This window comes from Carlito syrichta, unplaced genomic scaffold (genome assembly GCF_000164805.1).
Source record: "Carlito syrichta isolate Samal-C Ts95f unplaced genomic scaffold, Tarsius_syrichta-2.0.1 Scaffold312196, whole genome shotgun sequence".
In the NCBI taxonomy this organism is placed as follows: domain Eukaryota; kingdom Metazoa; phylum Chordata; class Mammalia; order Primates; family Tarsiidae; genus Carlito; species Carlito syrichta.
This window is the reverse complement of record NW_007256292.1, coordinates 58,080-70,519: the sequence shown is the minus strand read 5'-3', so window position 1 is coordinate 70,519 and position 12,440 is coordinate 58,080. Positions and strand designations below refer to the sequence as shown.

At 43.6% G+C, this 12,440-nt stretch overlaps 1 protein-coding gene across 1 annotated transcript in view; it reads right to left on the bottom strand.

Moving 5' to 3' along the window:
* Positions 1–474: 474 nt before the first annotated feature.
* The window catches only part of CLRN1 (clarin 1), a 42,233-nt gene continuing 30,267 nt past the window's right edge, over positions 475–12,440 (bottom strand). Inside the window, 2 exon segments of the mRNA XM_021718458.1 lie at positions 475–740; positions 11,770–11,771. Of these exon segments, the coding sequence (XP_021574133.1) occupies positions 475–740; positions 11,770–11,771 (268 nt within the window).

Here is a 12,440-nt window from a genome sequence, read left to right as displayed (position 1 = left end):
AAATAGACTTTTTTTAAAAAATGCATTGATATGTTTTATAGATGTTCATTTAATGCACTATCATTTAGGAAAGCGACTCCAGCTTGGTTTTCTGACATCTGTGGCAACAAATGTGTGGATACATCAGACATAGTATTTGTTTTTATTAAAATATACGCCACACACCTTTCGATTCCTGATTCCTCCCTGATAGAAAGGCATCTTGAATTTTGATGTGTATTTGGAGTAACAAGTTGTCTATCCTAGTCAACTGCCTTAGACTACCTGGTCAAGTAATTTCCCAGCAGGCAAACATTTTCTGAGGTCTTCCTTCTGCTTCCTTTACTTTCTAGCCTGTTTCCTTAGTGCATAGCTTGTAAACATTGTCACAGAGGAACTTATGCAATCTAAAAGAATGAGCAAAATTAACCATATCTAAAAGCGGCCAAAGCAAGTCTATTCCCTTACTTAGAAAATTATAGAAACATTTGCCTTTCAGTACATTATATCTGCAGCTACATTCGTTGTCTCTGTGTCTTTAGATTTTGCAAAAGGGAACTGAAATCCAGCAAGCCGTATTAGGAGCCCATTCAGAAAATGAACAAAAAAGCAAATGAAAACGACCCAGAACGAGGTGGTGTATTTTTCACTTTGCGTTTTGTAGGCGTAAGTCCCTTCTTTATAATTTGCAATCTTTTCTGTGAGGTGGTGAATTTTCACTTCAGAGGCAAACAATACCATGACAAGACAGCCGCAGGAGCCTGCAACAGAACAAACAAACGACGTGTTGGGACAAATATTTCCTGATTGTAGGGAACAGGGAAGTGGGTCAGCGTACAAACCAAGGAAACCTTTATCATCATCCTAATTTTCATTCTTCTGCAAAAATATATCATTGCATATTTGTAATCATGAGCTTGATTCTCCAATCTGTGGGTGGTAGTGCTTGGGGTTATGGTGTGTGCTTGCAGGGGTGAGGTGAGGGTCAAGGAGTGGTTAGAATTCAGCTAATCTTACAGATAAAAGTATCTGGAAGATACTTTTTTTTTTGAGTTGGAGTCTCACTTTGTCGCCCAGGCTGCAGTGCAGTGGCATGCTCACGACCACCCCAGTGTCAACCTGCTGGGCTCCGGCGATCTTTCTGCCTCAATCCTCCAGGTAGTCGGAACTACAGATGCGCACTACCACAACTGGCTAATTTTTAAAAATTTTATTGTAGAGACAAAGTCTCACCAAGTTGCCCGGGCTGGTCTTGAATCCACGGGGCTAGGCAATCCACTCGCCTCAGCCTCCCAAAATGCTGGGATTACAGGTTGAGCCACTGTGCCCTGCCAGATATACTCCTCTTTGCATGATGTGAAGGCCGAATTGCTGGGCACCTTGAAAGTACAGTGGCAATCAGGCTACAAAGCAACCACTGCCATGATGTGGCTTCAAGAGAATGAATGTCTCTGACCTTCACAGGCCAAGCAGGATAAATGCCTGCCAGGCAGCCGCTTGTGAAAGTCTCCAAACCTCCCTCCAAAAGAGTTAATACAGCTCCTCCAGCTTCCAGCTGGTCATAGCTGCACAGAGCAGACCTGGGCAAAGGTACCTATGGATAAGGTATTGAGATAGAGAAGATCTATTCTCCTTGTTTGTAACAGAATTCAGATTTTTAGCTGGGTATGTGGCTGCCATGAATAAAGATGACATTGTTCTGTGGAGGGTGGCTGGGATGTAAGTTTCCTTAAAGTATACAGGTATGAGGGATCAGCCTTTTCTTTCCCATTTCCTCCTTCCTGTAGCTGGAATATGGATGCAATGGTTGGAGCTCCAGCAGACACTTGGGACAAGATAGCCACAAAAATTAAAGCCACGCACAGTGACTCACTCCTGTAATCCCAGCTAAGAGGCCAGTGTGGGAGGATTGCTTGAGGCCAGGAGTTCAAGACCAGCCTGGGCAACATAGAGAGACCCTGTCTCTACAAAAATAAAATAAAATTTTACAAAAAGGCAAACCTTGTCCATGCCTTTGAAAGAAAGAAAATAGAGCCAGGTTCGGTGGCTCAGCCTGTAATCCAGCACCTTTGGGAGGCTGGGTGAGTGGATTGCCTGAGCCCGTGGGTTCGAGACACGCCTGGGCAGCGAGACCTCATCTCTACAATAAATAAATAAATAAAAAATCAGCCGGGCGTGGTAGCGTGCACCTGTAGTTCCAGCTACTCGGAAGGCTGAGGCGGAAGAATCGCTGGAGCCCAGCAGGTCAAGGCTGCGGTGGCCAGGAGCGGCCGCTGCACTCCAGTCTGGGTGACAGAGTGAGACTCCAACTCAAAAAAAAAAAAAAGAAATAAATAAAATAGAAAGAAAAGAAAAAGGAAGAAAGAAAGAAGAAAAGAAAAAGAAAGAAACCGTGTATATGGAAAAACAAGAAAGAAAGAGTATGAATCCCAGACACCTGGAATCACCAGCCCAGCCCTGGACTTTAACTTTCTTCAACCTAGAAAGTTTATGTGTGAGAAAAATAAACATTTACTTTGTTTAGTAAACTATTATTATTCTACTCTCATTTAAGATGGGATCATCTTTCCAGATGCAGCTGTGGTCTAGGTGAGAGCTCCACAGGATGGGGGCACACTATACGGGACCTGGAAACTCTGATGGGTCATCTCGCCTGAGGATGGAGAATGGGAGACCCCTGGGTGGGTAGATGGCACAAGGGGTGGAAGCGGGTGGCAAAAGGGACTGTGTCAGGAGTACAGTGGATGGTCAGGACTCTATGGGATTCCCAGCTGCTGTTGTATCCCAGGTGCTATATAGGGTTCTAGTTAATAGGGAGCTTGCTGAGATGGTTTTCTGACTTCGGTAAAATTTGGGCTCAAATGCTGATTCCTTTACTTATTACAGTAAGTCTTCTGCATACATACCTTCAAGTTACGAACTTTAAAGGCACACACCTGCATTTCTTTCGAGTTGGAGTATCACTCTGTTGCCCAGGCTGGAGCCCCATGGCACGCTCACGGCTACTGCAGCCTTGACCTGCTGGGCTCAGACAATTCTTCCACCTCAGCCTTCCAAGTAGTTTGAACTACAGGCACACGCCACCACACCCAGCTAATTTTTTGATTTGTTGTAGAGATGAGGTCTCACCAAGTTGCCCAGGCTGGTTTCGAACCTGTGGGCTCAGATAATCCTCTCACCTCAGCCTCCCAAAGTGCTGGGATTATAGGCGTGAGCCACCGTGCCCAGCCTGCATTTTTTATCTATTATTTCTCATCACCAGAAATAACTATAGCCTATTAAATACATATAGTACAATATAGTCGATTGTGTTAGTTGGGTATTTAGGCTAACTTTGTTGGACTTAAAATGAATTGGATTTACAAACGTGCTTTTTGTATGTTAGGGACTATAATGCATAATTAGCGTTTGGCATTGTAACTGACACATGTAAATGTTTACTAATTGGTGGCTATTCCTAGTTTTGTTTTTTTTTTAAATAACATGTCCCTGGTGTTTCAGATAATATTCCTGTGGTTTTTTTGTATTCCTTTCTTCTTACAAGTCCTTATCATAATCCTTTGATTTAGGTCAAACCAATTTGAGCTCAAACCCTAATTTCTCCACTTATGTGAAATTACCCAATTTTATTCCCAATCTCCACCCACTCCATATCAGGGAACTCTAACTACAGCAGGGTAGGCAACCTAAAAAAATATGTTACAGTGCTTTCTTTCTCCAAATACTCTCCCATTAAGCTTATGATTCCTTCAGAAGGGCAAATGCTTTCTTACTCGTCAATGAAAGTTAATCCAAATATCCTGAGAGTGGCAATATACTGGATTAAGTTTTCATTAATTAATTCACTCATTCCTTTATTAAATTAGACTTATTATGTGCCAATCCAAGGATAGTCGTGGAGATTTAAATACTAAAGAAAATACACATGGTTTCTGCTCTGACAGACAATAATTGGGCAGGGGACGTTAAAAACAATTATAAACCAGTTATAGTGAGTGTAGTGTAGGGAGAGTTAAGGGTGCTGTTGGGTTTTTTTGGGGGGGGTGCTGTTTTTTGTTTTTTTGAGTCAGGGTCGAACTCTCACCCAGACTGGAGTACAGTGGCATAATCACGGCTCCCCACAGCCTTGACTTCCTGGGTTTCAGGCGATCATTCCACCTCAATTTCTTGAGTAGCTGGGACTACAGGCGTGTGCCACCACACCTGGCTCTTTTTTTTTTTTTTTTTTTTTTTTTGTGGAGATGAGGTCTTGCTGTGTTGCCCAGGCTGGTCTCCAACTCCTGGGCTCAAGTGATACTCTTGCCTCAACCTCCCAAAGTGTTAAGATTACAGGCATCAGTCACTGCACCCGGCCCAGGGTGCTATTACTCAGAGGGTGGACAGCACCATGGAAGGTTCTTTGGAAGTAGCCAGAAGAAGCCGTAGGAAAAGTTAGCAGAGCAAAAGGAGGCTGGACTGTATGGGGAGAATATTCCAGGTATGGGGAACTATATACAAGGATGGCCGACTCCCATTCCTTTCCTGGAGGTCAAGTGTGGATTGAGATAGAGACTAGGGTGAGGGTGAGGACAGGGGTTAGCAGAAAAACTGAAATCACATTTCTCCTACTTGAGAATCACACATAGGACTGGTCCTGTCGACTCCATCATCATCAAATAATCAAATAATATAATTTTCTTGAAATTTCGCTTTCTGCCAGCCTCAGAGTGGTAACTGAGGATGTTCTTTTGTAAAATTTGTCAGTGTAACTATTTTTGTATTCTGAGCTTAAAACCAGAGCTCTCCCCTGGCAAAACCGTATTATTCCTTTATTGTTAGATCCTAACAAAAAGCCTGCAATGCTGTTTTCTCTTTATCTTTTATTTGAAAATTGTGGAGAAAATGTCATTGCTTTTACCATAAGAGCCTTCTTTGTCTGAGGAGATGGTGAATTGCAGACAGAAGTGAAACACTATTTCCTTAGCGTCTGAAAGGAAAATCCAAGCTTGGTTTCCTTTTCAAGTTGTTAAATATTTTAAAGGTACTACTTTGTTAGGGAGACAGCATCGTAGTGAGGCTGTATTTCAAATTCCTAAAGTAAAAGTTACTTGGGGTGTCTTAAGACTCAAAACCTTTTGTCATAGCTAACATTTTGAGCACGCAAGTCCCCAAAACACAGTGTGCCATCTAGTAGTAGGGAGGAGGGTCTGAGATTTCTCTCTGGATTCTAGGGTTGACTGTGAGGTCAACTTTGTCACTTCAGTGCCAGAGGATAGAAACCCAACCTGAGTCTCTGATCACCTTTCAGTGACTGCTAAGAGATGTGAAGGGAAACAACTCAGTGTGAGTTTGGGATATTTTTGCTTCTCTCTGTCCAAGGCTCTAAAAAAAGACATGGGATCAAGGATAATTTTTTATGACTTATGGACTAAATGATAGACATGAAGAGTTCTCTTCGTGGCCTGGCCACTGGGGGTCTGAGGAGAGTGCTAGGGATGAGAATGATAGTGAGAATAGGGCTTAGCCTACACATTTACATTATGACCCTCAGGCTCCAGCAAGAGGGACTCCTGATTTGGGTCCCACTTTAGAGGATCCTGCTCTGTCTCTTCTAGAGAGATCCCTCTCCACAAGGTGGGGAATCCTTGAAGTCAATGGAATGTGCCCATCTGGTGTATCTGACTCATACTCTAGATCGTGCTCCTGGGCCTTGGGATTCCCTTCATGAATAGCCCTGAGCCCATTTCCAAGGCCTGTGTGGGCATCTTCCCTGGGTCAGTCTCCCCAAGGTTGAGAGCTGAGGTGGCCAAGGGGTAGCTGTTGCAAGAGGCATGGTCAGAACTCGGCTACACGTGGAATGTTGAGGCTTTTTGCTGTGTGCGGTGGTCTCAGGCAGGGGAACAGGAGTGGGTTTTCATTCACATTCTTGCCCAAGGCCCCACAATGGTAGAATCAGGCCTGCAAGTCTCCCTCCTCTTTTTCCCAGTTATCCACATACATCAAGAGCCCAGATTCACACGGGGCCATTTGGACAGATTCCCCACATGCCTTGTCCATCTGACCAACACTGCTGTTGCTCACAAGGAAGGTTAGAATAAACTAGGACTTTGGAAAGTCTGCCAAATCTCACCCAAACTAGAATTTGGAATACAACCAGGCCTGGGGAGCAGGTTTTGCCACCCAGTGTCTTACTCAATGACCTACAGTCATTTTCCTTTCATCTGTCTGATTTCCCCACCATCTGGCTGGTGCTGTAAGTTTTTTTTTTTTTCCTTTTAATGACTTTGATTACTGAGTTAATTTCTGACTGAATGGGATAGCTGAGTTATGGGGCTGTCACACCATGAATGATCAGTCAATTAACAAACGTTTGTAACGTGCGAGACACTGCACATTCATGCCTCTCCTTGGGCAGCTGTCTGGGACTGCAGAATTGGGCACTAGTCTCCCTCAGTCCTTATTATATGGGGAATGTAGGTCCCAGCCCATGAGAAATTGCTTCCTCATCCCTGCATGGCCCTGAGGGTAACTATGCTTTTATGAGTTGGGAGCACCCTGGCAGGATCCAGGGAACCTCAAAGGGGAGGAAACCTCTGAAATGTTATGATTATCACTAAGCTCATATTTTGGGAAATAATAAATTGGAATTTCAATTCCATTTAAAGTAATGGCCCACCGTTTCCAGAAAGCGAACACGTCATCTTTCAACTCTCTCGTAGGTGACAAGTATTAGGGGCATTCCATTGCCAACACAAAATGATAAATTGATCATTTCCTTCTTTAAGGAGTCTGAAGAGATGATAAAGGGGGTTGGGAGAGCCACAACTTTGCAGGTGTCAGTGCTAATTCTCTGTGAAATTATGCAATGTCACTAGAAAGTCAGTAATTGAAGATGAGGTCACCAGCAATGATTTCTTCCCCAATTACAAGTTGTTCTTACTCTACGCTGCTTCAGAAACCAAGGGCTACCATTTAGAGTGGGGGCAGAGGGACAAGTTAAGCAAGTCAATACCTAAGAGTAGATTTTGAGATTGTGATGGTAAGCAATTTGGTCATGTATTTCCAAAGGATAGATGTAAGGTAAAGGAATAACACCACTGGGTTTAGCTTTTTCTCTTGGTCTTCTGTAATGGAGCGTTGAAGAGCCCACACCTAACCTCAGTTTTACATATGTCATGTTTTTGAGTGGGGTGATTAGTGCAAAGACGAAACGGTCTAAAAATACAATGTTTATCTAACTTGAATTAATTTTCAGAAAACAAGAATGTAATTTGTTACTGGGAAATATGTAGAGCTGCTTCTGTTTTATTTATCTATTTTTTCAACAACTATGTATTGGGTGTTTTCTGCACTGTTCTGGGCACTGGGGATACAGTACTGAACAAAATAGATAAAAATCCCTTTCTTCACAGAGCTCTCAGCGATGGAGACAATACAGAGAGAGAGGCAGTAACAAGATAAGTACATTCTGTGGTTTATCAGAGTGCGATGTATACTAAGAAGAATAAAATAAAGCATGTAAGAGGGAGGAGCAGGCTGGGGAGGGATGCCCCAGGGGCGGCTTCATAGGAAGATAACATTTAAGTGCATCTTGAGAGAAGTAAGGGAGAGAGAAGGTGGCTGTCTGGGGGGAAGTGGATTTCAGGTTGAAGGACAGTGAGTGCAAAGGAACCAGGTGGTTTGAGTGAAGAGAAGAGGGGAAGGCAAAGGATTTTAAGAGCGAGCTTTCTATGTGTGCTTCTGAAGTGGTTACATCAAGTGGTACTTTGGAGGTCACAGCAAGAACTTGGGCTTTGACTCAATGAAACAGAAGGGAAAGCTTACATTGAGTAGGGCAGGAAGTCTCTGCAACTGTGATAGGAAAAGACTGAGCAGCTGCCTGTCCAAGGTCGTGGCTGGGTCCTGTGCGAAGTACATTAAACACTGTCCCCTGCCACATCCTTGACATGAGCAAGTGACCTGGAACACAGTCTTCTTGCAACACGCTGCCCCTTCAGTCACTGCCCTGTACATACAAATGAAATTCCTTGTCCAGGGCCATTGTGGGCTGTCCAACATTACTTCTCTTTCCTTCTGTGGCCTCTTTTCTAAGATCTGTGCTGAGAAACTTGTAGAATATTTTCATTACTGGATTTTCCTACCTCCAGCCCTTTAACCTTCCACAGGCCCTGTAGCTTTAACAAATGGACATCCCTATGTGTCTTTCTCAGACTGCTGAACCACAGCTCCTCCATAAGGATTGAAGTGGAAACAAGATGCAGATTATTTTTTCACCACCAATTGCAAAATAATATGACATATTATTGTAGACATAGATATATTACAGAGGCCAGTGTATTAGTAATACTGAAACTGATATACAACGTAAGCATTCTTCTATTTTTGCACTGTTCTTTATTTTCCTGTCTTTGTGCTTCATGTATGAATGTGCTTATTTATGTTTCATGCCATGGTTGTAATTATCATAATGAATTAGGCAAATACTAGGAGCAGCCCGTTTTTTAAAGAAAGGCAGACCTTTTGTTTGTAGGCCTTGCTTGGCATGACTCGCCGCATGATGTTATATGTAAGAGAAGGCATAACGTGATGATGCTGCACTCAGAGAAGCTATATGTATGAGAATCATTAAAATTATTGCAAACTGCAATAAATACTATTTGCAATGAGTCTGCATTTTCATGGTTCTCATCACCCCCAAAGCCCTGAGCCAATATAGTTCACATTATCCTTGGAGAGTATTCGCTGAGCTACTAGGATGTTCTACCATCGATCCATGTCAAGTCCACCGCCAGGCCTACTCTCTTTTACATGCAGATCTGGGTAAGGCTCTACCATCAATTGGGAAGCTTCCAGAATGAAATATATAAAAGATACACTCAAATATCAGTGCTGCAGTTTGAGACTATGGGTCTATCTAGTTGCTTCTATCCTCAGTTCCCTTTTTTTTTGGTTTCCTCTCTTTTCCCACCTCCCTAATTTGAATGCATCCTTCTCTCTCTCTCTCTCTCTCTCTCTCTCTCTCTCTCTCTCTCTCATTGTATTATACATCTTGAGGGAAGTTTTTTCACCCTTTTTTCCCCCTTCTCCCTTCCACTGCCCCTCCCTTCACTCTTACATGTGGTCATCTTTTTACAGAGCTCACTGTTCACTCTTGAAACACTCCCCTTTTGCAATTTCTGGGACACCAATAATCTTCCAGTTTTCCTTCTTCCTCTTTTTCTTTGGACACCCTTACTCAGTGTCCTCTACTGGCTTCTCCTCTTCCTCAACCCCAGAATTAACTGATGATGTTCTTCAGAGAGTGGTCTGAGGCCAATTTTTCTCTGCGTGCATTCTCTCCCTGGATGATCTCATTCATTTTAATTGCTTTACATAATTTCTATATCCTGACAATGCCTAAATTTATGTCTTTCTTCTAGATCTGTTTTCTGAGCTCCAGACTCATATATCCAACTGTCTACTTCAGGGGTCCCCAACCCCATGGGTCACAGACCAGACTGGTCCGTGGCCTGTTAGGAATTGGGCCACACAGCAGGAGGTGAGCAGCGGGCGAGCAAGTGAAGTTTTATTTGTAGTTTCAGGTCACCCACTCGGGTCACTCACATTATCCCCTGAGCTCTGTCTCTTGTCAGATCAGCAGCGGCATTAGTTCTCATAGGAGCACCAAACCCTATTGTGAACTGCACATGCCAGGGATCTAGGTTGCATGCTCCTTATGAGAATCGAATACCTGATGATCTGAGGTGGAGCTGAGGTGGTGATGCTAGCACTGGGGAGCGGCTGCAAATATAGATTAACATTAGTAGTGAGGTTTAACTGTACATCCCCCAAATCTCCAGTCCCTGGAAAAGTTGTCTTCCTGGAACTGGTCCCTGATGCCAAAAAAGCTGGAGACTGCTGGTTTCCTTGACATCTCTACTTGGACATCTCATAACATCTCAGCCTTGACCTGCCCCAAAGAGAACACTTGATTTCCAGTGACAAGTTCCTAAATTGTGAGCCTCCCCTCATCTGATCCATAATGCTGCCAATATTTATCAGTTACATAAGCTACCTGCAACACATTTTGGACCTACTTTCAGAACACTTTTAGAATCCATTCATCTTTCTCCATCTCCAATGCAGTAGCATTGTCTTTCACCAGACATTTCTTAAAGAGGTAGATCAGCTTTCAGACATCTTTTAAAAATCTTTCAAAAGTTTTTCATTGCAATTAGAATCAATTTTAAAAGACTTACTGTGGCCTTCAAGATCCAACATTCACTGGCACCAACTGATCTCTCTAACACCTTTTTTTTTTATGCCTCCCCCCAAGCCACACTGACGACCCCCAAGCCACACTGACCTTCTGTTGGTTCCTACAACAAGCGGACCTCTTTCCCCAGAGACTTCTGGTGTGCTTCCTCCTCTACTTGGGAAGTTCAGCTCCTTCTCATCTCTAGAACTCAGCCTTCTCTGACCACCATATCAAAGCCAGATCCCTGCTACTATTCTCTATTATATCAACCCATTTATCACCCTTCTAGCAATTATTGCGATCTGCAATCACTTAATTATTTATGTACACTTCTGTTCGACTCTCCCACTAGATTGCAAGGCCCATGAAGACAGGACCGGGGCTGGATTCACTGTGGGATCACCAGTGACTATTATAATGGCTGGGAACTCAGCCAATGATTGCCAAATAAGTGATATGTATATAATTATATCAGCAATCCTCAGCACTAGCTACAAATTATAATTACTCCAGACAGCTAAAAAGCAAAGAAACAAAAAGCCAGACCAAGCTCCACCCTCAGAGATGACAATTTAATTAGTATGGTGTGAGATCCGGCGTCAGTATTTTTAGAAAACTCTTCAGGTACCTCTAATGTACAGTCCAGGAAGAGAATCGCTGCCCAAAACAAATGATGGAGGACAATTAAAGTATTCCTAAAATCCTACTTTGGGAAAAAGACTTCTCAGCACCAGTTTATAAATGACAAGATGAGAAAGGGCAAACTGACGGACTTACCTGGGCTCCATGCAAAAATGATAGGGTGTGGAAATATTACATGGAGGACACGGAGGAACACGAGTCAAACTGGAGCCAGCCATGTCTGGTTCCAGAGGACACAGAATATGAAGCTGTAGGTATGAGCAAGCAGTGGGGACTGCAGCTGTTGCTGGCCAGTCCCAGTGGGTTGTTCTCTTTACTTTTCTACCTCCAGGGTCTGGCATTCACCAAATCGGGAGACATAAGAAGATGCCCATAGCATTGTCACTCTGGGCAGCCTGGAAGGTTCTAGATAGACAATCAGGAAGACTTTTTTCTGTTTCTTTTCCCCCCTTCTTTATTCTTGAGGATGCTAAGGTGTGAGGCCATTGTTTGGACATTGCCTCGTTCTCCCTATATCTGATTAATTGACTTGCTTGCCTATAAAACTGTTTGCCATACTGCCCCAATCTGCTGTCATTGGTGCCTCGTGGACAGAACCTTTCCTCACCAACCCGCCACCATAGGTGCCTTCTTAAGTAAACAAGTGTCTTCTCCTGCTGGACCTCCAGGTGCCATCTTTGGAATATGTAAAGAACTGCATTACACAAGGCTTGGGTTCCCATCAGGCAGGGTGGTAGACAGTTGAAGAAATCAGCCTGGAATAATTACAGCACAAGGAAAGAGGGGCGCTTGGAATACCCGGATGTGAGGAGGGTGGAGAAAAAGAGAAAAGAAGTGTAAGCAGGAAGGCAAGTGCTGATGGTGAGTGCAGCCACGTGGGCAGTACACACTAGTGGGAAAAGCAGGGAGGGGACCTAGTGGGAGAGAGCCACCCCTAGGGGTCTCAATGGAATGTGACTCACATCTGAAATAAAAGACCCCAATACAGTCTCTGGCCTTTGAGTGCGTGATGCATTGTCTAACATTTAGAGTATTTGGGGCTAGGCACAGTGGCTCACACATGCAATCCCAACACTTTGGGAGGCCAGTGCGGGAAGATTGCTTGAGGCCAGTAGTTAGAGTCCAGCCTGGACGACATAGCAAGACCCTGTCTCTACAAATTTTTTTTGGTAAAGTAAAATTAGGTAGTTTGGATAAGGGCTATAAAACCCTGCTCTTACCCAATTGGGTTTTAGTGCCAGAGTCTGCATGAATATTACGCTGTTGTTGTTTTGCTTTGTTTTAGAGATGGGGTCTCCCTATATTGCCCAGGCTGTTCTTGAACTCCTGGCCTCAAGTGATCCTCCTATCTTGGTCTCCCAAAGTGCTGGGATTACACACAAGTCATCATGCTTGACTGCATATTACAACTTTAGATAATCATTTCCAAAGTTCCAAGGGCTTCTGGGTGCCATTTAAAGGGAATGAAGTACTCTGTGATTCAAAAATGACCTTTTTTATCCCCAGAGGTCACAAACTATCAGTCCACTTGATCCTCAAACAGGATTTTTTTTTTTTTTTGAGTTGGAGTCTCACTCTGTCGCCCAGGCTGGAGGGCAGTGGC